Raw genomic sequence first — 26,476 nt, 5'->3', positions numbered from 1 at the left:
GGAACTATAAAAATGTGTTAGAAAATGGTGATTAAAAGAGGAAGAACATAATAAGTGAAATTAATAAAGTTAGCGTGGCAACTCGGGTTTCATGAGCCGAGTTAGGTAGGAATGGGTAAGACTCCGGTGGAGGAAGCATGCATTCTTCACCATTGAAGTAGACTTTCCTAGGAAACGCCCAACCTTGTTTGAAAGTGAACGTGTTTTGGTCCTTTTGTAGCAGCACCTCGGACTGTACGTTTCCCGTGGGCCCCGCTTCCATTAAAAGATCGTTGAAGAACTTCATCCCGTAGAACATTCCTGTATCATCTGCACACCCAAAATAACAAGACATTCGTTATCGTGTCAGTCTAGTACCCGAAGAAAGCATATTATGTATTAGGCGTTACTTATAGACTCGTAGGGGACGAGGGGCTTGTAGTTGAAGCTAAAAACTTGAGTAACATTATTGAGATTCGGGTGTTGAATCACGAGTGTCCACTGCGTGTAGTTCATCCGATAGTTGAAGTTAGTTATCGCCACCTTGGCTCTCCAGTAGTCTTTATAGTTTTGCTTTACATGCCAGTGGACCCTGATGGGACACATATGTCGAGTGCATTGAAGCAATGGCGAATTGTCCTTTTTTGGCGTGTTTATTCCGACAACACTTAGGAGCTTAGAGTCACTCCTATGAACATGATCAAATTATTAGATATTGTATGTTATATAACAAACAAACTTAAGCAGTTTTGTTAGTAGGGTCTGCCGGTCTGTGAAATATTATATGTTTTATAGAAGTAGTAACACCAACTTATGTTTAGGAATTTGTAATCTTACTTGACACATTTGTTCTTATTTTCACAACCACATGCACAATTAGGACACGGTGTGATCGTTTCGTTGTAGAATGACGAGAAAGACACACAACAACTCGGATGTTTCGACGCCAAAAATTGTGAATATGTGCACGTCACATTCCATGTCACTGCGTATACATAACCCAACTCATTAGTCTTTCACCTCAAGTCAAAGTCAAACCATATGTTATTCGGATACAAGGAACGCTTACTTAACGCCTGGGTTTTTCTTCGACGATCAGCTGTGAGAAAAGTGGTTGGAGGAACAATCTTTGCGGGCCCACGCGTATACCCTGGTCCCGGGCCTAGAAGAGTGAAGTTCTTCGGTAGTTTGACCGTCTTATTTGTCGTTCCGGCCATCCCAACACTGACCTGGAAAGATGACACCGAAGCCGATGGATCTTGGCCCCATGCCGCCACCACGCCGCCTTTGCAACAGTTGTCGATTTGTTGGTTGTACGGAACACCCGGCATCAAGTCCACAACCGTAGGGTTCTTACAACAATGTGGCATGTTGGCTTTAAACTTTGAACAGTCTCCTTGCTCAGTGGTCTGAGCCCCGACCATGGACCATATCACTTCTTTCTTAGCCCACGTCCAACCTAAGGTCCACCCGGGATTTGGATGTGGCGGTACATTTGGAAGTTGTTCATCGTTACCACCGCCTAACAACAAACATCAATAAAACATTATGAAAGTTTCAATAAACAACATCAATAATAGCTAAAAATGGCAAGCTTTTAATGACAAGTTTTATACCACGTAACCGTCTGGGGTCCAAGACATAATATCCCATTTGATCGTTATGTTTCCCGTTGGATCTAGAGGATCAAAAGCCACTGCAAAGCAATAATATTGTTAGATAAAGTTATGTTGTTGTAAGTGTAAGGATTTATAAACATGTAATACCTGAAAACGAACATAGTGCAAGAAAGACCCAAGGGGAGATGACGATTCTCATATTAATGTTTCGTGTTAAACGTTGAGACACGGTTGAGCAACTTGAAATGAAATAATTTTGGGTTGTGAGTTGTAGGTGTTATAGAGAGCTTGAAGATGGATCACCTACTGGTTGTTAAATTTGAAATGTTTATTTATATATGTAATGTAATATAGACATTGTGTAATTTACAAATTTGTCTGTTGGGGTGTCTGTTTCTTGAAGCAAAGACTTTGTGTGATGGGTGAAGCAGAATAAAGCCCAACGGCCACATTTTGTGTCTAGAAAGTGACAATTAATCTGACTTTAAACCGTCATTACTAAGATCGGTCGATGATGTTTGTATTACAGGCTTGATTGGATGTTTGGACATGTGAGAAACGGGTGTCGGTTTCGGGGCTTTGTTAAAAATCTATGGGGTGTAATATTTCAAATGAAAATGACATGGTAACCTTAGGATGATGTGATTATAAAGTTATAGATTGAGTAATTGAACGGATTCTCTTGGTTTCTCAATAGTTCTTGTAGTGTGATTATTCTAGATGTCTCTAGCTTGAGTTAAAGTCGACACCAAAAGTGATTTGGAAGAGTAAAAACTAATTTATAGAAAGTCATGCCAAACGTAGTGGGCGAGATTGGGGCGAAATTAGGGTGGAACACCGCCCCCTGGGCGAAATGGGGCGGGGGCGGGGTTAGTTTGTCGCCTGCGAGATTGATTAATAACAATATAATAATAATAATGTTACCGTTGGGTAACGGCTAAATATAAAAAAAAATTAATTTAAAAACTTAATATATATATCAAACCAATTAAACCATTTTCACCCTATCGTACACAAACCCAAACATAAAAATACCAATCATTTTTATTTTTTTCATATTTCTTCAAACTCAATGAGTTCCCCCGATTCCACGAACTCTGCCGAGATTTGGGATCAATTAATCAACGAGAGTCGAAGAATTCATCAGATTCGTCGACAAGTGGCGGGAGAGCATTTAGAGGTCACGAATGCAGTTCGGGCCGTCGCCAATAACATGGTGTCCGGCTCTGCTCCATCTACGGCACCATGTAGATGGTCATATATCCTTCGGGATCATATGCAAGCGAACGCTCGTTTAATGAAGGACTACTTCGACGACACACCTACATTTAACGACGCTATGTTTCGACGTCGTTTTCGGATGTCCAAGCGTTTATTTTTGCGCATCGTTGGAGATATGGAGTAGGAGTATGAGTATTTTCAACAGAAACCCGACGCAAGAGGATATTTAGGATTCTCCGCCATCCAAAAGTGTAGTTCGGCTCTACGCATCATCGCATACGGCAACACGACCGATATCAATGACGAGTATTTAAAGATGGCTGAGAAAACAACGAGAGATGCGTTGGAGAATTTTTGCATCGGTAATATTTAAATTGTTTGTATTAACTATTGTTTTTAATATAAATATTGTTTAATAATTTATTTGTATAGGGATAATACAATTATACTCTCGTCGTTATCTGAGGATTCCTACTTCAAACGACCTGACTTCGCATATATGATGTACACGAAAGCAAACATTCTTTTCCAGGCATGATCGGGAGTATAGATTGCATGCATTGGGAGTGGGCCAACTGTCCAACCGCATGGCGAGGTCAATACACTCGTGGTGATCATGGAGTGCCAACGGTTAGTCTTCAAGTCATTTGTTCACACGACCTCTGGATTTGGTCAGCCTACTTCGGCTCAGTCGGGTCCAACAACGACATAAACGTTCTCAACGCGTCACCCGTGTTAGAGTGTTACATCATCCGTAGCATACCGGTCTTACCGTTTTATGCCAACGATACCTTCTAACGTCACAGATACTATTTGGGAGATGGGATATATCCAGAGTACTCGATCATCGTCAAGACGTTTCAAGACCCTATCGAAGAAAAAAGAGATTATTTTAAGAAGCAAGAGTTCGCGAGAAAGAATATCGAGAGGTGTTTCGGGGTTCTAAAAAAACGTTAGCATTATGTGAAAAACCCTTGTCGTGTATGGACGTTGGCAAAAATGAGCGATGCCATGTATACGTGTATCATATTGCATAATATGATTTTAGAAGACGAGGGAAAAACAATATGTCAACACTATATACCAGGAAGCGTTCCAGAACAGTTTCCTGAACCAACCCAAGAACAACGAACGTATAACATTCACCAGCTCACATCAAGTGATATACATAACCAACTGAAGGCGGATTTGGTTCAACACGTGTGGGATAATCGTCCCGTTGAGGAGGAGGACGAAGACGAGTACGAGGACGAAGACGAGGACGGGGACGAAGATGAAGACGAATAGATTAGTTTTTTTATAGAAATTTTTATGTGTATTTTTATTTTGGTGTGTTTTTTTATTATAATTTATTTTTATTATTCGTGTATTTTTTTTTAGTTTATGTATTTTTTTTGTATTTATTTTTTAATTTTAATACATTTTTATTTAATTATTTAAATAATTTGGTTTTTATTTAATTAGTTTAATTATAAAAAGAAAATAATAACAAAACACACTGTGGGGCCAACTTGTATCCCCTACACCATTACACCACAAAAACAAATTTCCACTTCATGCTGACTAGACGCCACGTGTCACAATTCGCCCCCAATTGTAGCCCCTTCACTATACATGGCCTCACAACATGTAAGAAAATAAAGTCCAACCAAAAGGAACCGAAAATCATTTGTTTCCATGTTTTGGGCCCAAGGAAGTGGGCCGACTGCGGTTGAGTACTTGGGCTGACGTCTTTCGGGCGTCTTAAATGTCGGATCTGAGTTGGCGTCCGGCCGATACCCTTGACTTGAGTCCTTGACCTTCGTACCTAATTATGAGACTAGTTAAATATATACCTCTCTAGCCATTGATTTGTAGATAGTTGCGTGTTAGCATGCTTTTTCAGTGGCGAAGCTTGGGCTTAAATAAAGCGGTGGTCGAAGTCCTCAGAAAATAATTAAGAGGTGTTCGGAACCAATACTTATAAAAATTTTCAGATTAAATCACGAAAAGTTACACTACTAAGCAAAAAAAATGAGGGTGACCGGTGACACCCCGGGTCCTATATAACACTCTTCCCTGTGTTTTTCCTACACCTGTAACTCCAAGATGAGAATTTTTGGTTAATGAAGAAAGAGTAAAATGAGAGTTTACCACACCCATAAAATTTTACAACATTGATAGGTAACACAGACACAATTAAATCTACGCTACTAATATAGAATACACTAATTACAAATATAAGACTATATATTCTCTCTCTTCTACCACTTGTTAGTATTCTATTCTAATATAAGAAAAGGCAATGGTTATTCACACACCCTTTTGGGATATTCACACACCCTCTTAACATACATATTATCTCTATATACACTCTATAAAGGGTGTATGAATAACACATCCCTAAGAAAAACGTGCTTCTTCATTGTGGAAGATCCAAATTCATAGAGAAAGTCTTTGAAGTTTTGATTATAATTACGTAACATGTTAACTTTATAAAATAAATAAAAACAATTATAGCAATATAATATTCAAATCAATTAAAGAGAATACAATAATCGTTTTTAAGATGTCTTTAGTAAAAAAAAACTATTAATGTATAAAATGCTCGTTCTTGTGTTAGTATTCTAATATAAGACATGGTTATCAACTTTCAATATCAAAAACTAATACTTTTTAATGTGAAAACAGTGAGAACCAGTTTATTGTTATTATTAGGTTTGTTGTTATAAGTATTTGCTGTTATTTTTTGTTTGTAATTCCTGATTTCTTATTATATGACTTTATAAGTATTTGTTGGTATGATTAGGTTTTAATCTTTTGCTTTTATAATTATTTGGTGTTGTTATTTTTGATTATTTTGTTGTTGTTATTATAGGTTTTTTTCTTTGTTATAACATTGCTTTTGTAGATCGGTGGTGTTTACATTTTTATGCTAAGGTTATTTTATAGATGAACCCTCTCCCAATTATCAACGTAGCTAAAAACTACTATCTATTTCTATAGATTATAATTGTATGTGTACAAATATTCTTATATTAAATAATACGGCTTGGTTTTCTAAAATCCTAACGTATACAAAAAAAAAAAAATTAAATACGCACTCTCTTTGTTATTGCTTACTTTTTCAGAGAATACATATGACCAAATTACCCTCGAATGCCCTTTAAATAAGAAGCCATGTAAAGAATGAGATGTACAGCCATAACGCGTATAACAAGTAAAAACTTTGACCCTGCTCCATCCATCACGTTAACCCGCAAACAAATCAGTTGGCTGTAGCACCTGGTTTTCGTTTCCTACAACATGTATTTTTATAAAACTATATTACACAATTTATATATTATTTTCATACCTTAACTTGGATAAAAATATGCTTAATAATGGTTAGTTGATGTAAATGTTATTATGAATTTTTAAATAAACATTTTAACCAAAAATTCTTAATTGTGTTAATAAGCAGACTGACAATAGCAAAAACACAACATGGACCCGGTACAAATATAATAAGGCAGCGGGCTATCATGTCAACTTGTTAATTTAAAAGAATTGTGTTTGGATTGAATTGTCTAATCTTTTAACTAAACTAGTCCCCGTCAACTTGTTTAAAACTAAAATTTGAATGTACACATCTTAACTAAAATATCGTAATTGTTTTGATAACTAAAGTGAGTTTTTGACATAGCCTAAAACCCATCACTGGTTCTACAAAAAAATAATAAGGTAGTGAGTTATTATGTCTAACTCATTTAGTTAAAAGAGTTGTATTCATATTAACTTGTTTAATCTTTTTAATTAGATGATCGACCTGTTGGTTTGTTTAAAACTAAAATAAAATCTAATTATGTTAGTCTATTTTTTTAAACAGCCAACGAATCCTCCAAATGAATTACTAGCTAACTTCACCACATCGGTATACACTCGTCTTTTGATTCAGGAAAAACCCTCATATAAGGCCAACGCCCGTTAACACTCGCCCGAAGGCACGACAGTGAGATAAAATCCGTGATCCTTGTGTTATAAAGTGTATATTCTAAAAAGACTTATTTTTAACGATGCAGGTTTATCCTTTAATGCTTGCGATGACGTTTGTGACGAGCATGTGTGGCTAGTTTTGTTTGTGGCTCTTAACTTCTTTTTGATCAATAATTTGTACATAGAATGAATTAATGATCGGTGTGTGGTGTTACAGGGTGAATAAGGCGCATCGTACCATGGGGGTGCTTGAAAATCACGAAGAGGGTGAAAAATACGCTGAACATGGACTTCGGAGATTCTTACGTACACGGCCACCTGAGGTTATGCCAACTGTCAACTCCTTTTTCTCCAACACCAAATAGGCATCGCTACAATCTCCTTCGGAATGACACATTCGTGAATCGGTTTTATTACATAATTGTTACCCATGTATTAGCTAGTACTGTGAATTATGAGATTTTTTCTTGTACAAGTGTGATGGTTTTTGTACCATATAATTTCCATAAATTAATATACTTATATATTAGCTGTTTGTTTGTTGGTTTTGTGAGCAACTTACCATACTCTGACTGGCAACCGTAGATTGGAACCAAGCTAAATTAGACGACTTGGCTGGGTTAACTGTGAACCGGTTCAGTTCAGGTTTATAGTTTTATAATTCGGACCTCACTCTTTGGTTTATGGTTTGGAGTGGGCCGGCTAATTTTAGCTAGGCGAAATATTAAAACAATAATATTTTTAATATAAATAGTTTCAGTAAAAATAAAGCAATTTTTAACATATTGAAATTTAACATTTGTAATACATAAAGTATCTTATAGTTATATTACGTATAAGCTATTAATTAAATTAATTAATTTAATTGTATTAGTTCTATTGATTTTTTATTTTCACATTTTTCCATTAACACTGAATACTCAAAAGGGTAAGATGTATTTTTTTGTAACTACCATTTTAGTGAACTTTCAAGATACAAAGGCATAATTTCGTGCATAAAAACATACCCCGAACAAGAACATTTTTTCCTTAAACCTTTGAATATGTGAAAGGTAAAATGTCTGATCATTTCTTATAACTACGAGTTTACTAAACTTTCAAAATTTATAGGTATGATTCCATGATTTAAAAAAAGATGTAAGATTTGTCAACCTTAAGGATCTTGTAAGTCGAATTTGCACAATCGAATTGGAGACGATTTTTGAACAATTATCGAATCTTTTTTAAAAAAAGAAATTACTTATTATTTATTAATGTTTTGAAAAAAAAAATGTTATATAACTTATAAGACATTCACAGAATTAGATGAATACTTGCAAAATGTACATTTTATTTAGACTACTTAACCAACCCAACATCTCATAAATCTGAAACAGTAACTTAAACCCCATACAAAATTTTTAAACCCTCCACTTTCGGTAAGCATAGCAGTAACACAAGGCAAATCAACAAACTCGGAATATAAATTTACTTTGAACAAATCCCAGCCGTTACAACCTCTAACTCCACACTTATATAACACACACACACACACACTCATTAACTCAACCATTAACTTCTGTTTTCCCCTATATCTTTTAAACCATGGCTGCTTCATCATTCCCTCTAAAAGATGAACTCGATATCGTTATACCCACGATTCGAAACCTCGAGTTTCTTGAAATGTGGAGACCGATCTTTCAACCGTATCATTTAATAATCGTTCAAGATGGTGATACGTCTAAGGTCATCAAGGTCCCGGATGGGTTTGATTACGAGCTTTATAATCGTAACGATATTAATAAGATCTTGGGTCAAAAAGCGTCGTGTATTTCGTTTAAGGATTCGGCTTGTCAGTGCTTCGGTTATATGGTGTCCAAGAAGAAGTATATCTTCACCATTGATGATGATTGCTTTGTGAGTTGTTTCTATGTTAAATTTTTATCTTTTACATTTATATATTTCTTTAATTTATATGTAAATACAGACAAACATAGCTAGTAAATAATATCTTAAGCGTAGAGTAACATTTAAGGAGAGGGTGGGATAAGAGAAATATTAAATAAGATAATCATATCATTTCAATTAGACCAAATGGTATCATCAATCACTGTCTAGGGGTTTTTATGTTTAGTTTGGAATTGATTAAATCGGTCATCAGTTTGGCTTTATCGTCGGTTTTCAAAACAATTTTAACCGGTTGTTTTTTCTTTTTAATTTTTGTCAGCCGGTTGGTTTATTTTTAACGATATCTAACAGTTTAGTTTACGATGTATACTCGAAACCACTTGGAAAAACCAAACCAGAAAGTCGAAATTTGGTCACTGTAACTTTTTATAATGCTCAAATTATTGGAACATTATTGTCTTGTTATTTAGACCGTTAGAAATGATGTGGTTTGATATTAATTTTAAACAATTGGTTTTTATTTATAATAGTAAAAACCCGTTACTAATTGTTTGACCTAAAATCCATCAAAACCTTAGAATAACGATTTTGACGATATGTTGACAGGTCGCAAAAGACCCCACCGGAAAGGACATAGACGCGCTTCGACAACACATCAATAACCTCCTCAACCCATCGACGCCTTACTTCTTCAACACCCTATATGACCCATTCTCAGATGGTGCAGACTTCGTCCGTGGCTACCCGTTTAGCCTCCGCGAGGGTGTACCAACCGCCGTGTCTCACGGGCTTTGGCTCAACATCCCCGACTATGACGCACCGACACAACTCGTTAAGCCCCGAGAAAGAAACACAAGGTACATTGTGAAATCACTCGTTATAAACCCATGACCAATAAATACATGGTTTGTTAACACAGTTCAGGCTCTTTTTCAGGTATGTTGATGCAATCATGACACTTCCAAAAGGTGTTCTATTCCCTATGTGTGGAATGAACCTCGCCTTTGACCGAACCCTAATAGGCCCGGCTATGTATTTCGGGCTCATGGGTGACGGTCAACCCATTGGCAGGTACGACGACATGTGGGCAGGATGGTGCGTGAAGGTGATATGTGACCATTTAGGGTTTGGGATCAAAACGGGTTTGCCTTACATTTGGCATAGTAAGGCGAGTAACCCGTTCGTGAACCTAAAAAAAGAATAAAAAGGCATATTTTGGCAAGAAGAAATGATACCTTTTTTTCAAGACGTTATTCTCCCGAAAGAGTGCATCAGTTCAATCATGTTACAAAGAGTTGGCGAAACAAGTTAAAGATAAGCTTGGAAAACTCGACCCATATTTTGTCAAGCTTGCAGATGCGATGGTTACGTGGATTGACGCTTGGGACGAGCTCAACCCACCGGCTAAGACTGTTAATGGCAAGTGAAGAGATAATAATACGACGATTCAGTTTGGTTCGTGTTCGCTTTTAATCTTTTTGCAAACTCTTGATCATCAGACCGGGCCAAGCTCGGTAAGATTGGACTGAACGCGTAACATTAGTGTCTGTAATATTATTAAGTTCAAAATTTCAAATTATAAGAATGAAAACAAAACAAAACAAAACTGAAACAAAAGCAAAACTTTAAGGTTGTTAAGAGCTTGGGTCTTTGGTCTTTTGACACTTCACTTGTGGCTCTTCGGCTTCTTGTTCATTATTGTTAAGAATCTCATTGACTGTGTCTGCACCCAATAACGAGACGTGTTTGCCGGTTATGGTTCGGCCCGCTCTGAGTTTTGGGCCCCAGTGTCTTTCCGGGTTTGGAAGGAAACGGGCCACCTTCTTGGCTTGAGCTTTGCTTAGAGATGCCACTGCTTGTGCAAAGTTAGCCTGTTTGACGAATCGAACACGAAACATAAATTTCAAAAAAAAAAATGATAAAAGAAACTGGTTCGATAAAAGTATAAAAATAATAATAAAGCGCTGCAAGAAACCTGAAGAACGGGTTCTTTGGCGAGGATTACACTTCCCGACTGATCGGACGATTGCTCCTTCACGGGATGATTTTTAACCTTGATAGAAAAAAAAAAGATTAGCTTTAAAAAAATATTTGCCCTGCTGGCGGTGCACGCATATAATGTATATATGTGTGAACTCTCGGGTGGGCAAAAGTAAAATTGCACTAATTTTGACGTTATTTTACTAATCTCGTGAAAATAACGTTAAAAGTGGGGAAAGGTTAATCAGGCATCATGTGGTGGCGTTGATAGCCGAAAGACAAGGGCACATGCACCAATCAGCCGGTGTCCCGATGATTGAGTGCTATGTGCCTTATGTCCAAGGCTTGTGCAAAACTACTATCGAGCCGGGGGTCTCATCGGAAGCAGCCTCTCTATCCCTATGGGGTAGAGGTAAGGTTGTCTACATCTTACCCTCCTCAGACCCTACCATAGCATTGCTATTGGTGGGATATACTGAATACGATGATGATGATGATGATGATGATGAGCTTTAAAAAATATGCGGGAAAATGCATTTATGGAATAATAATTTGAATTAGTGTGGTGACTTTCAAAAAGTAGCAGATATGCAGAAAATGCATTCATGAATGATAACGATTAGAATTAACTACACGGTTGGTCCTTGTGGTTAACTTGTATTACGAATTTGTTACATGTTTTTCAAAAACTATACCTTTAGTCCAGTGAAGTTTAAAAAGTAACACATTTAGTCCCTGCCGCTGAATGGGGTAATCTTTTCTGTTACGTGTGTGGCGCTTTTAATATCGATGCATTGAAATCAAATATAATGCGCTTAAGCGCCTTAAACGGTCGATTTAGATAACTACGGTGTGAAATGACCAAAATGGGTAAAAACACACTCACCCAACAACGCATGATATCCCATATAACATCCATAGGAGCATCGGATTTTAACCCCAACGGGTTAACGTGAGTTCCCGATATACGATAACCCGCATTAATCACGGCAGACCTGAATATTACAGCTGACGGAGACGTGCATTTGAGGGTCCCACATAGATTATGCAAACTCAGGAACAGAGGAACATCAGGCAGTTCCTGAATATTTGGAGTTCAATTGCAATGGGTCAATAAAATGGAAAACGGGTCAAATATTAATAGAGTCAAGTTAAAGGAGATAACCCGACCTCTGAAATAGTTGTCAGAACCGCAGAAATCCGACCAAACGCGGGATACCGATGCTTCATAGCTTTCACATTAGATAGTATTGATGCCACCCAATCTTGATCGTGAATCGGGTCAGACCAAATGGGCCCACCCATGTTATATTTCTTCCCGCAATCGCTGCAGTCTTGTGGGACCACGGGCCCAAACCCAGGAAGATACCTTACACTAGTATTCTTCAAAATATATATATATATATATATATATATATATATATATAAAGAAAGTTAATTAAATTTATATTCAAGATAGTCAACAGTAAGTCTGCCAAAACATGGGGTCGAGCTGTGGGTCCAACTAGGCCAGGTCAAACCGGGTCATTAAAAAAGTATAAGTTTGACTCAAAGTCCGGGGTGTGCATGGGTCGGTTTTGGCCAAAAATCGTCACCATAACCGAACTTTTGGTTAACCAGAGAATGATAACTGAACGGTTAATCAGTTTAACATGTTCGTTCGATTATAAGTCGATTAACAGTGAACTAGATTTGGTCTTGAAACTTTGGGCGTGAAAGTTTGCATTTAAAATTTTTTAACCACTAAATAAATTGTTATTACACATTTTCGCTTGAATAACTTGGCCTTTATCAATTTGACATTTGTATATATTACTTACCATTTGGTTATACGGATCGGTTTTATATACTGGGTAGGTTCGTAACAGTGAAATCAGCAAAACTGACCCACTAGTTTTAGTCATTAAAATAAAACAATACACCGACCCATCGATTTTTGGTTATATCGGTTCGGTTAATTCGGTTATGGATCGATTAATTTGATTATATGCACACCCTAAAATGTGTTGATTCCTATGTACAAATTCAAAGATTGTTAAAAAGAAGCATACTTTAGAAACGGTCCTTCCAATTGGTTGGAGATGAAAGGAATCACAACCGACACACTGATACACGTATGAGAGCTTAAGAGGCGTATTCTTCATTGCACTTGCTGACCTGGATTTATTTTATAACTTGGTAAACATGTAAAAAATGTGACTATATGCCTATATATTATCATTTGCACAAAGGACACTCACGTGTAAACTCGAACAAACACGCGAACATAAAAGTCCATTTGAACAGATAACACAGGGACAATGTATCGTTTGTACCGATTTGCATGACTCTGCACTCAAAGATGGTATCAAAATGTTGGAATATAACAATAATTTTTAACAAACAATATTAAATTACAAATTGAACAAATCCACTTTTCTAGAGAAATACCTCAATGCATGCAAGTACGATCCGCAAAGCCATTTCGTGACAATATTTTCCTCTCAAAGGGTACGAACCATATCTAAGTCACAATTAAACATTATTTAAGGGCGTCAACGTCGAAATGGGTAAACATGATATTTTGAGTATTAAGCAAGTTTTCAAGAACATATATGTATTTCCCCAAGCAAAAGAATAAATCTTACTTTGAATAACAGACTTCGCCATTGCTACCACATAAAACCGCCATATCTGTTGCGGTGCACATTAGCAACCCGCCATCTGCAATTGATTGAACCGCAGAGTCCAGAAACACGGAGGGCGAACCATACGGATCAAGATCAACCTAAAATCAACAAACAATGGTTACGAAATACAAACAATAATAAAAAAAATTATAATTTGATGGTTGATAGATAAACACATATGCATACCACATCAAATTCCTTAGGATGCGTCATCATATAGACTCGAGCATCAACCAGATTCGATTCCACCTTCGCACTCGCGACCGCACCGTTAAACTTTATGTTTCTTCTGCAAGCTTCAACAGATGCTGCACAAAAGCAATAACAGATATTAAAATCAAGTATTTTTACTATTTTCAACCAAGATTTGCACTATCACAATTAGACTTGTAAACAAACCGAATGAACACAAACAAGGCATGTTCATGTTTGTTCTTTTAACTATAACTAAACAAACAATCGAACACAGACAATTAAACAAACGAGGTTTTCTTGTCCATGTTTGTCCGTTAAGAAAATGAGTGTGTCCGTCTTCTTTTATGTTTGATCGTTAATAATATGACCAAAAAGCGAACAAACATAACTGAACATAGATGAGCAAACACCAACTGAATGTAAACGTGAATAACTGAATATCAATTTGTTGGGACTAACAATCTAATAAAACTATAATAAGTTTTAAAGTATAATATTTTGATATCATAACACTAGTCTAAAATCTAAATTGTAATGTGCCTAAGCAAAATTAATGTAGGCGAACAAACTTAAGCAAACGTAATCGAACATTCACGAACATAAATGAACAAACATAAACGACCATAAATGAACGAACGTAAATGAATGTTCACAAACATAAATAAACAAACTGGACATGTGTTCATGTTCGCTCGTTAATAAACATAAACAGGCTTCTCGCTGAACGGTTCACTAAACGCTCAATTTATTTACAGGCATAATCACAATGAGTTAATTCAAGGAATGTGCTAGAATAACATGTTTTATGACCCACCTTTATCGTTGTCAAGTGCGACAACTTGTCCAATCTCTTCCACTTCTCTTGCATATCTAAGAGCTCTTAGTCCCGAAGCTGACAGAGCCTACAAATCCAAGGATAATATAAATAAAAAGTTAATAAAACATGCATATACAAATAAAAAATGGGAACCTCAAGAACTCTCGGTGGCTTAAGTTGCCCTTGAACTTTACCCTCTACAGGTTTCCCGGGTTCATCACCGTTGCTACACGGTTCACCCTCGGGTATCTCCTTTGAAGCTTCATGTTCACCATTGGAGATTCCATTCGAAGAATGGTTTTCTTTTTTTGATGCTTTATTCATTCTTTTAGACATCAATGCTCCATGTTCTTCTTTACGCTTTGAAATGAATGTCCTCAGTACAGCAATTGACATGTCTCGGTTGTTAACCTGATATGCGTATAACCATGATGTCACAACATTTGAGGCTTTGATTTTGTGCATAGTTTAAGTCAAACATTTGACTACTTGTCAACCATCTAAAAATATCCTTAATAAATGCGAACAACAGAATTGGGTACCCTCAAATCAAAGGCAACAATAATAGACTACATATGCATAACTTAACAACTTGATTCATATGTATATGTGACACTTAAATGTCTATTCGGTTTGCTTTTTTGAATTAAAAAGGAATAAAATGGACTATATCTAAAGTAATCAACAAAGTAATGCAATAAACCATTGCATCCCATCAGACAAAACAATACATTAATTCCAATAAAAAGCCCCTATTTGTTTGTATCAAATGAGGCAACCTATTTATAGAGCCTAAATTAACAAACTTTAACCATAAAGACACACAATACATCACACCCACAACATACTTTCAACAAATAACATCCATAACAGCATAAATATGTGATAATTGACCTGGGCTTTATTGTAAAAGACTTGGTTTTTCTTGTGCATCAAAATCTCAGCTTCGCCTTCTTTGATAATGGTGTAGTCATTGAGATCAAAAGGCCGCTGGGTCTTGTTAATCTTCTGTTCTTCAACGCTACCCATTTGTTGGATTCTTCCGGCGGCCGGAGATATGTTTAAGATAGTTAGAGACTACCGGGTTTTGCGGAAGAAGCTCAAAGTATTCAAGTTGAGTGGTTTATAAAGTGGGAACTAAGAGAAAAAGAACCCAATTTTCTTTTTGAGTTAATGGCAATTTTCGTCCCTGTGGTTTGCTACTTTCGTCATTTCAGTCCAAAACTTTTAATTTTGTCAATTTAGTTCTTATAGTTTTAAATATTAGCCAATTACGTCTCATCCGTCTAACGGCATCCAGCTATGCCGTTAGTTTAAGGGTATTTTTTTCTTTCTTTTTTTAATTTTGAGTTAATGGTCATTATAGTCCCTGTGGTTTGATATCTTTGCCAACTCAGTCCAAAGTTTGAAAATTTGTCAATTTAAAACTATGAGGACTAAATTGACAAAAATTGGTTAATATTTAAAACGATGCCGTTAGACGGATAGGACGTAATTTGCTAATATTTAAAACTATGAGGACTAAATTGACAAAAATACAAATTTTGGACTGAAGTGGCGAAAGTAGCAAACCATATGGACGAAAATGGCCATTAACTCCAAAATTTTGGACTGAAGTGGCGAAAATACAAATTTATTCTAAACAATTTGGGTATACAAACATCCTATTAAATATTAAACTAAGGAGGTTTCTGGTGCTTAATTAATTAATAAGAGCTCCCACGAATTACGATGTAGGGGGTGTTTGGGATTCCTTATTTCCATCAACTTATAACTTATTAATTTCTTAAAAAGTTAATAATGTGTAAAAGGTGTTTGGCAAACATTAAAGACTTATGGTTTTTAACAGTGTTTTAAAAACAGGTTCAAACCGGCCGGTTGAACCGGTTAAACCGGATTTTGCACAGCAGGCCGGTATTTTGAGTCCGGTATTTTTGGTCGGTTTGCTAGAACATCGTATCGCCGGTTTTTGTCTAAAATACCGGTTTTTATCGGCAAACCGGTTTTGTGTCCGAGAAATTTTTATTTCAGCGGCCCGTATTTTTTCGAAATAACTTTTAACCCAACAATAAACATTCAAACGTGTAAACTTTAGGACTATTTTTTAATAAACTAAGTGCTTTTGCATTATTTTTTTAACATGGATTAACTTTTTGATTATTTTTTGTTATGGAATCATTTACTTTTAGGTTACTTTTGAATGAAAATTATATTTATATAAATTTATAAGGTAAACTATTCTAACTTATTAACTTAATGGGTTTGATTTACCTATTACACCCTTCTAACCCTCAAAACCCATTACACTTCTTTTGAAAAAGAGTGTCCTTTTTAGTCATTTTGGTTTTCTCCAACATATAAGCTAATCCAAACATTTTTTTAAAAACTTCTTTTAAAAAATCCATAAGTTAATAAGGTCTTTTAACAAGAAGTCCTTTTTCACTCAAATAAGGAATCCCAAACACACCTGTAATCTTTGAATTGTACACTTTGAATGAGTCACTAAGAGATATAACCAAATATATTGTACATTTAACTTTAAGATTCAGAGATATCCTATTTATTGGAAACATTAATACTCTAACATTATACCAAACGACTCCTTAATGTTATACGATTACTCTTCGGATGGTGTGGATGGATAGATAAGTTGAATATAAAGGATGAGGTAGATGAGGAGAGGAAGAAAAGGGAAATTGGGAGGAAGCTGAGGAGAAGAAGAAAAATTAAATTGAGTGTAGAAGAATATTGGAGTATAAAGAGAATGGATAGTGTAAGCGGAAAAACAGTACTTGGTTTCTCGAACTAAATCTCGAACAATATATCATAGTGGCTCAATTCAATCACCTAATTATATGATGTACAAAGTCTAAAATACCCCCAAATATAACACTCCTTAACAGTCAAAATTAACGAAAAGGGGGATATTGAGCCCGCCGGAAAACTCAAGTGGTTCAATACGCGCAAATTAAGATTCAATGGTTCAGGGGTATCCTGCCCATATTACTCGAGGGGGGGGGGGGGGGGTTCATAATTTTCTCTTTAATAAAAGTGGGTTTAAATGAACTGGGTAATTGGGTTTAAACATTAAGAATATATAACCAGCTAATAGTATGGTACATGTACATGAATATGAGAGACGATGGGTTCAATAGAAATACAACATTTTATAAATCACCAAAATGTTTTGAGCGTAATAGTTGTGGAGAAGTGGAGAACTTCACACGTAAGCATGCACCCGGGAGTAGTATTATGATGGATACGCTCCTAGCCTATGAAGTTTCAACTTTGGGCGACCAATAACAAATCTGTAAGCTTATTGATGGCAAAACATACAAGATTGGTTAACATGAGAGGTCGAATGTTAATACACACACCCGTATATGAAGCCTAATGTACGGCATACGCTCGTATCATCCAACATGTGTTATGGTATGCGCTCGTATAGAGGTATATGATCATTGTATATTGGATAACTAATTAGTTGACGTGTTGGCTAGGGTTATGCATCATGCAATACCCCAAGCTGGGTGGCTTTACGTGTAACTATAATAGTGGTTAAAGAACATGATTACAGCTTAAGGATGTCACACCCTGACCAAAACAAAGGAACATGTAACATCCCGAGATTTCCTTGAGTAATATTAAAATATTAGTTGCGCCGGAAGAATTAATTTGAGTTAGTAGAATAATAATAATATAATAATAAAGATAAAAGAATGGTGGGCTAAAATAGATTGAATTAATTATGGACTTAAGATGAATATGAGCCTAAGGTCCATGGGCTTAGGGAGTATAAATACCCATTAAACCCTATATCCTTTCCATCTCCATCATTCTACACCTTAGCCTACACCATCAAAAACACACACTCAAGCTAAACACTCGTTACACTATACTTTTCAACAATCCAAGACCAACCGAAGATAAGAAATCATTTACCTCAGCTGACCCAACATTTTAGAACCCAACACCGCATCCTAGGGATGCCGATAATAAATGTTTGAATCTAGATCTAGCTTTATTCGGGTGTTTAATCAACCAAAAAACGAGCTTAAGGGCCACCTTAGCTTATAATCTGGACGCCCCGAAGCTACTTGGGTTATAAACAATCAAATCGGGCCAACCATAGTGGTTAACGGCGGCTGATGGCGCCAGAATCGAAGAAAAACCCTAAAAACTCGAAGAAGAGGGCTGGTCTACACATATAGGGCGTATAAGTTTGTATGTCGTATATGTATAGATCGTATAAGTATGTATAGGCCATATAAGTATGTATGCGTATATGTACATGACTGTATAAGTATGTATAGGCCGTATAAGTATATATACGTATATGTACATGGCCGTATAAGTATGTATGCATGCGGTATATGTATATTGTGTATATGTATATGTAGTCGTATATGTATATAGCGTATATGTATATGTAGCCGTGTATGTAAATAATGTATATGTATGTATGCATGCCGTATATGTATATAGCGTATATGTATATGTAGTCGTGTATGCATATAACGTATATGTATGTATGCATGTTGTATATGTATATAACGTATATGTATATATGGCCTTGTATGTGTATAACGTATATGTATATATGTATGCAAACCATATATGTAGATAACGTATATGTATATTACGTATATGTATGTATGTATGTCGTATATGCCGTGTATGCACGCCGTATATTTATATAACGCATATATATATGTATGTATGTTGTATATGTAATATAACGCATATGCATGTATGTATGTTGTGCATGTATGAGTGCCGTATATGAATGTATAACGTGTATTTATGTGTGCCGTGTATGTATGTATGCCGTAATTACATGTATAACGACTGTGTATGTAAGATGTATATGTATGTATGACGTATACATATACAAGCAAAAAATATGGACTTATACGGTACATACGCTAAGAGCAAGAAACTAATTAATAAAATGTAATATTTAAAATGAGAAAGACCTAGAAAGAAGGGCCAAGGACGTATTTGAATGGGAAATCGATAAGGTGCAATAGTTAATTGAATTATTCAAGTCTCATAAGTGTTGCATTCAAATTCAACTTAACTCTTGTAAGGCCCCGGTCCAGTGTCCTACAATGGACGTTGGATTTACTCATAAACACAGTTTTAAATATCAGAGTTATTTTAAACTTTCGTAGAATAATATAAAAGTCAACCATTCATTACAAACATCCATAACTTGTCTTTTAAAACATAACATAAAACATGGTATTCAAAACATCACGACAAATCTGCAGATGCCAGCCTCTTCAGATCCTGCCATGTGTCTCCCTCAAGCCAGCTGTCTCAGTCGATTAACCTGCGTGCATACTAAAAGTCAGCTACGTTGAGTGAGTTCTAGTTAATCAGACGATATACAATACATTCACATAGTTACATATGCACCCGAAGGTACATACCTTCATATTTACTTACATACTTACATACATACATACGTACTTTCATTCTATCTTTCATACTTACATACATACTTTCATTCATACATATACGTTTTAAAAAACATTCCGCCCTATAACCTTCGCCGATATTATTAGGGTCGGTTTCCTACGTTCGCCGATATTATTAGGGTCGGTCCCCTACATACGCTGATATTATTAGGGTCGGTCCCCTAAATTCGCCGATATCATTAGGGTCGGTTCCCTTTCTAATTATACCATCCGTTCGTCATATAACCATACGTACCTTTCTTTATATAATCGTCCTTTCGTACATACTCATTTCGTTACATACTTTCATACATACATATTTCATACTAGGCATTCTACATATTACTTTCCCTGCCGATACGTGCAACATCCGAAGATCGTTCACGCATCGACAAGCATTCATTCATAACAGTCATACATACTATCACATCAATCATTATAGCATACACTTACCATTTAAGGTAAGTGTATTAACGTTCACATTGAGTATGCACACATCCCCGAAAACATAACAAGGAAGTGGGGCTAGAAACTCACCTGAATGCGGTTACGTTCACCGTTTACGGTTATTCCTTTCTTTAGCTGTGCACGACTAACTGTATATCAATTAAACGTATCAATTAACTATCACTACACATATCGCGTTTCTAGTTTAACTATAACCCCCAACGAACGGGGGTCCGAGGGCAGTGTCCCTGGCAACGGGGTTCTAGGGGTGGCAGCCCCTTGCAGGGTCCAAGGGGCAGAGCCCTGGCTGGGGTCGAGCTGAAAAATTTTATTTCCATTAACACATTTTTCATTAGAATTTTAATTTATTATTTTATTCTCTAACTCATTCGTTATAGCGAATTGTCTCCGATTCGTTATGTAATCTTCCTTAATTCGTTATCTGGTTCATTATCTTAACATAGTGAATGATGAGTAACGAATCACCTGATTCGTTATCTTAATATATCGAATTGGTGAGTAACAAATCTCCTGATTCGTTATCTTAACATAACGAATTGGTGAGTAATGAATCACCTGATTCGTTATCTTAATATAGCATATTAGTGAGTAACGAATCACCTTATTCGTTTTTCGTAGCGAATTAGCATATGTTCTTATCCGGACTTTGACTCAGGGTCAAAGTCAAAATCAGTAAGAACACAGAACAGTCAACAGGTGTAGGATTTCCAATTAAATCCTCATTTCGTGATGAAATAACACGAATATGGTATCTATGGACTCATAATACCAGCGCCAACAAACCCTAACCATTCATTCATCCAAATATTCGTGTTTATATGGTGCGATTACCCGGTACATGAACCCGGTTGTTCATATTAACAATTAACCTATCTATTGTTAACGAATTTCAATGAGATTTGTTGCGTTGGATTCGATTTTACAATACTCAAACAGATCTATGATTTCTAGACTAGATTCGAACTTAAACGAACAAGTTCTCATTTTAAACGTACCTTAAACGAGTCGGTTTACGAACACGGACTAGTCTTGATGTTGTCTTGGTCGTCACAACGTTCTAGCACCAACGGGTTCAGGTTTCCACATTCAGATCTTGGCTCGGGATAGAGGATGGTGTTTGTGTGTGCTTTTCAAGGTGTAGGCTATGGTGTAGAGATAGATAAAAATGGAAAGGTTTAGGGTTTAAGGGGTATTTATACTCCCTTAAGCCCATGGACCTAAGGCCCATTCCATCTCTTATTCCATCTTCTAAAGTCCAAGCCCGCCCACTTATAGTTTATTATCTAAACCGATGTACGACACATTATGGAATAAACGAAATTCATTTATTATTATAACCGAGAGTAGCATGTTACAACCCTTATAGTAATGGGGTGTTAACTCAAGGCGTTTGGGTGAGACATGACTCATGTATATATACTACCATAGGTCTTGGATCATTTTTGGTAGAGAGAAAATCCCGACTTTTCGATCTTACGCGCTCTTGTTCAGGTATAGTTAAGGTACTAGGCTAATCTTGGCAGTACAATCTTCTTAGGCTATTGTACCATGGGAAACAGACGGGTTCACTTGGGTGGCTCGAAAATCTATTTTATGGGAAGCGTGTTTTACAGGTGCCTCAGTCACCTTGTTTCTCTTTTTGTTATTTCTTTCTAATTTGTTTGAGTTTGGTTTCTATCTTGTAATTTTATTTTCTTGTTTATGTATTGTAATCTGTATTATATAAATAAAATTTTTCAGTTTTATTATATTTTATGAATGGTGTTCCTACAAGCATAAAACCACTTTTCGCTAACCCAACCGTTCATTGTTAAAAAAAATTGAATTTTCTTGCATTCCGTCCTTTTTCCAACTTTTAATGTTTGTTATTTGGTTTTCCTTTTTAGCTTTTTTGCAAAACGTTGTCTGACATTAACTGTTAGATTTTAGTTAGTTATTATTATTTTTTTTAAAATTTCTCGTGATATGTTGTTCTCTAAGTTTCTAAAGCAGCTATAAAGTCCAACTAACTTATATTATTATTTCTAGCCCTTTTATATTTATATTGCATCTGGTTTGGTGCAAACTTTGGAAAAAAGTTTGTTTATGGTTTTTAGTAAACCTATATTTCATTAATACACCTAATCGTTTTTTAACTTGTTTTAGAAATGGCGAGTACTGTTGCATCCTCCACTACCGTATCTATGGGATCCACTTCTATTTGATCAACTTCTACCAACATGGGACCATTGGTTGGTACCCACGCTGCCCAAACTGTTGTTAACCATGCTGAAAAACCAGGAAAATTTTCTGGTGTGAATTTCAAAAGTTGGCAACCAAAGATGATGTTTTACCAAACAACTTTGAACCTTGTGAGGTTTATGATCAAGTTTCCCTCTCAACTAGAGGAGGGTGCGAATGTTCAAGCCGTTAGTGCTCTTGATGCTTGGAAGCACTCCGAGTATCTTTGTCGCAACTATGTGTTGAATGGCCTTGTTGATGAATTGTACAATGTGTATTGCAAAATACTAAGTGCCAAAGAATTATGGGACACTTTGGAACGTAAGTACAAAACTGAAGATGCGGATACAAAGAAATATGCGGTGGCCTGATTCTTGGACTTTAAGAAGCTTGATTCTAAAACTTTGATAAGTCAAGTTCAAGACTTGCAAATTTTAATTGGCGATATGATTTCTGAAGGAATGACTTTTAGTGTGACATTCAATTGGCTTCCATGATTGAAAAATTTCCTCCAATTTGCGTAGACTAAGAATTATCTTAAACATAAGCGAAAAGAGATGACTGTTGAGGAATTAGTTGTCCATCTTCGAATTGAGGTGTACAATAGGGTGGCACTAAAGGGAACTCAACTGGAAGTTTTTGCAAAGGCTAACATGGTTAAACATGGCCACTCATCAAGGGGGTACAAAGGCAACAAGAACCACAACCCGTATGGCAAGGGCAAAGGTAAGTTTGATCTTGGGCCTAGAAAGGGTGGTGTGAAGAAAAAGTTTTTGGTTTTTAAGGGAAAGTGTTATAATTGTGGAGAATTTGGTCATCGTGTTGATTGATGCAACAAACCCAAAAAAGAGATGGCAAACATGATTGTTGAAGATGAGAAACTTGTAGCCATGATCACTGATCTTATTGCTATGATGGATGAGGTAAACTTGGTGTCCAACCACCCTAAGGGGTGGTGGATCGACACCAGGGCTACTCGTCATGTGTGCCCGGACAAGACCCTTTTTAGCAAGTTTAAGGAGGTTGCAGGAGATGAAAAACTCTACATGGGGAACTCAGCTACAACAGATATCAAGGGTGAAAGTGAGATGATTTTGAGGTGGACTTCGGGGAAGGAGCTCGCTCTAAGCAACGTGCTTTATGTTCCTGATCTGTGCAAGAGTCTTGTGTCTGGATGGTTGCTGAATAAGTTTGGCTTTCATTTAGTTTTAAAAGTGATGAGTTTGTGCTAACTAAGAATGGTGTGTTTGTTGGTAAGGGTTATTCCCTTAATGGCATGTTTAAGTTAAATGTAATGGTTGTGACCAAGAATACTATGAATGAAAAGGCTAGTACTTCTGCTTACTTGATTGAGTCTTTTAATGTGTGGCATGGTCGTTTAGGTCATGTTAACTATAATTCCATGCCTCGTTTGACTAAATTAAATTGCATACCTTCTATCACTTTTAATTCACAAACTAAATGGAAAACATGTGTTGAAGCAAAAGAATCAAGATCATCATTTGAATCGGTTGAAAGAATAACCGAGCCCCTTGACATGATACACACCGATGTATGTGATCTAAAATCAGTTCCCACGAGAGGAGGAAATAAGTACTTCATAACTTTTATTGATGATTGTATAAGGTATTGTTATGCATGCCTACTTAAAAGTAAAGATGAAGCCATAAACAAGTTTCTCTTGTATAAAAATGAAGTAGAAAACCAACTAAACAGGAAAATAAAAAGTGTAAGAAGCGATAGAGGTGGTGAATATGTTGCACCATTTGCAGATATATGTGCACAAAGTGGAATTGTTCATGAGCTTACCCCACCACACTCCCCACAATCTAATGGCATTGCAGAACGTAAGAATCGTACCTTAAAAGAAATGATGAATGCCTTATTGCTGAGTTCTAGGTTAAGCCCGGACATGTGGGGGGGGGAGCCGTTTTGTCGGCTAATTATCTTTTGAACAAAATACCTTTCAAGAATAAGGATGTAACTCCTTATGAATTATGAAAGGGTAGAAAACCATCTTATAAATACTTGAAAGTGTGGGGGTGCCTAGCAAAAGTGGTCGTACCACCACCAAAGGCTCAAAAGATAGGACCCAAAACCGTAGATTGTGTATTTATAGGATATGCTCATCATAGTAGTGCATATCGGTTTCTTGTTCAAGAATCAAAGAATCCCGAAATACACAATAATACTATAATGGAGTCAAGGAATGCATCATTCTTTGAAGATGTGTTTCCATGTTTGAAAATGCATATTCTAGCTCATCTACACATGCTAGTTCGTCAACACGTGTTAGTACATTAATACATGTTTATGAGATTGTTCAAGATGAAACTCAAGAAAAATCTGAGGCTGAGGAGGTTGAGCCAATAAGAAGCACAAGGCAAAGGACTGAGAAATCCTTTGGACCTGGTTTTCTTACTTACTTGGTTGAGGGTGAGCCCCAAACCTATCGAGAGGTGGCCACCTTTTCAGAAGGACCACAATGGAAAGAAGCCATTAAAAATGAAATTTATTCTATCTTACAGAATAATACTTGGGAACTAGTAGATTTCCACCGGGTTGTAAACCGCTTGGATATCAATGGATATACAATAAGAAGATGAAAATAGATGGTTCCATTGATAAGTACAAGGTAAGGTTAGTAATCAGAGGGTTTAGACAGAAGGAAGGTCTAGACTATTTTGATACATACTTACCTGTGACTCGAATAACCTCTATAAGGTTGGTGATTGCGATTGCCGCTTTGAGAAATTTGGAAATACATCAAATGGATGTAAAAACTGCATTCTAAATGGGGAGTTAGACGAAGAAATATATATGGAACAACCTGAGGGTTTTTCAGCTCCTGGCCAGGAGGGTAATGTTTGCAAACTCGTCAAGTCCCTATATGGTTTGAAGCAAGCTCCAAAACAATGGCACCAAAAATTTGACAAGCCATGCTGGAAAATGGTTTTAAAATAAATGAGTGCAACAAGTGTGTCTATGTGAAAGATACATCTAGAGGTTATGTGATTTTATGTATGTGTGTGGATGATATGCTTATCATACGGAGTGATGATAAGATGATCAAATATACTAAAGATATGTTGAAGCAGATATTTGACATGAAAGGCATGGGTTTAGCCGAGGTGATTCTTGGAGATAAGATCACTGGAACCCAAAACGGTCTTGTGTTAAGTCAATCTCATTATGCAGATAAAATCCTTGAAAAGTTCAATGCGAGAGATACGAGTATAGCTCAAACTCCGATTGATACTAGCCAACATTTGTCAAAGAATAGAGGTGAGGGTGTTGCTCAGTTGGAATATTCAATGATAATTGGCAGTCTTATGTATCTTATGTCTTGTACCTGGTCGGACATAGCATATGATGTAAGCAGGCTAAGTAGATATACTAGTAATCCTAGCTCTAAACATTGGAATAGTATGACAAGATTATTAAGATATTTGAAATACAGAAGGAGTTATGGACTGCATTATGGCCAAGGCCCAACTGTTTTAGAAGGATACAATGATGCTAACCGATATCTGTCAAGAAAGATTCCAAATTCACAAGTGGTTGTGTGTTTACCCTTGGAGGAGCTGCTATATCTTGGAAATCCTCCAAGCAAAAACTTGTGGCTAGATCTACGATGGAATCTGAGTTCATTACATTAGACAAAGCTGTTGAATAGGCGGAATGGATACGCCAATTTTTGAAATATATTACAGGATGGCCAAAACATGTTACGACTATTAGTATACATTGAGATTACCAGTCGGCGATTGGAAGAGCTCAAAGTGCAACGTATAATGGAAAATCTAGACACATACACGTAGACACAATACTATACGACAACGTCTCTCAACGGGAGTTATCACCATTGACTACGTGAAGTCAAGGGATAACATTGCGGATCCGCTTATAAAAGGCTTAAGAAGAGAGGTCGTATGTAAGTCTTCGAGAGGAATGGGACTAAAGCCTATGGAGTAAGTTTCTACAAAGGAAAACCTATCCTAGAAG

General features: G+C 36.4%; 1 protein-coding gene and 2 pseudogenes across 3 annotated transcripts; 1 reads left to right on the top strand and 2 right to left on the bottom strand.

Moving 5' to 3' along the window:
- Window positions 1-4: 4 nt before the first annotated feature.
- Window positions 5-1,974, bottom strand: LOC143557012 (COBRA-like protein 4; annotated as a pseudogene). Its single transcript, XR_013139493.1, has 6 exons — window positions 1,746-1,974; window positions 1,596-1,675; window positions 1,049-1,501; window positions 817-964; window positions 390-667; window positions 5-309 (listed from the first exon to the last, which is right to left on the bottom strand). The product of XR_013139493.1 is annotated as a COBRA-like protein 4 (transcript).
- A 6,198-nt stretch (window positions 1,975-8,172) lies between these two features.
- Window positions 8,173-10,087, top strand: LOC143557013 (UDP-arabinopyranose mutase 1-like; annotated as a pseudogene). Its single transcript, XR_013139494.1, has 3 exons — window positions 8,173-8,669; window positions 9,267-9,517; window positions 9,597-10,087. The product of XR_013139494.1 is annotated as a UDP-arabinopyranose mutase 1-like (transcript).
- A 112-nt stretch (window positions 10,088-10,199) lies between these two features.
- LOC143557010 (tRNA (guanine(26)-N(2))-dimethyltransferase 2-like) lies at window positions 10,200-15,440 on the bottom strand. The gene is made up of 12 exons (XM_077046185.1): window positions 15,216-15,440; window positions 14,475-14,732; window positions 14,319-14,406; window positions 13,496-13,617; window positions 13,268-13,407; window positions 13,071-13,143; window positions 12,881-12,969; window positions 12,692-12,797; window positions 11,811-12,023; window positions 11,527-11,721; window positions 10,636-10,713; window positions 10,200-10,531 (listed from the first exon to the last, which is right to left on the bottom strand). Exons 1-12 carry the CDS (start codon window positions 15,348-15,350, stop codon window positions 10,295-10,297), a joined length of 1,734 nt encoding a protein of 577 aa, XP_076902300.1. The 5' UTR covers window positions 15,351-15,440; the 3' UTR covers window positions 10,200-10,294.
- Window positions 15,441-26,476: the final 11,036 nt, after the last annotated feature.

This window comes from Bidens hawaiensis, unplaced genomic scaffold (assembly GCF_021521415.1).
Source record: "Bidens hawaiensis isolate Kalapana, Puna unplaced genomic scaffold, B.hawaiensis_p1.1 tig00018769_1, whole genome shotgun sequence".
In the NCBI taxonomy this organism is placed as follows: domain Eukaryota; kingdom Viridiplantae; phylum Streptophyta; class Magnoliopsida; order Asterales; family Asteraceae; genus Bidens; species Bidens hawaiensis.
The sequence above is the reverse complement of the archived record's forward strand: the minus strand, read 5'-3'. Positions and strand labels throughout refer to the sequence as shown.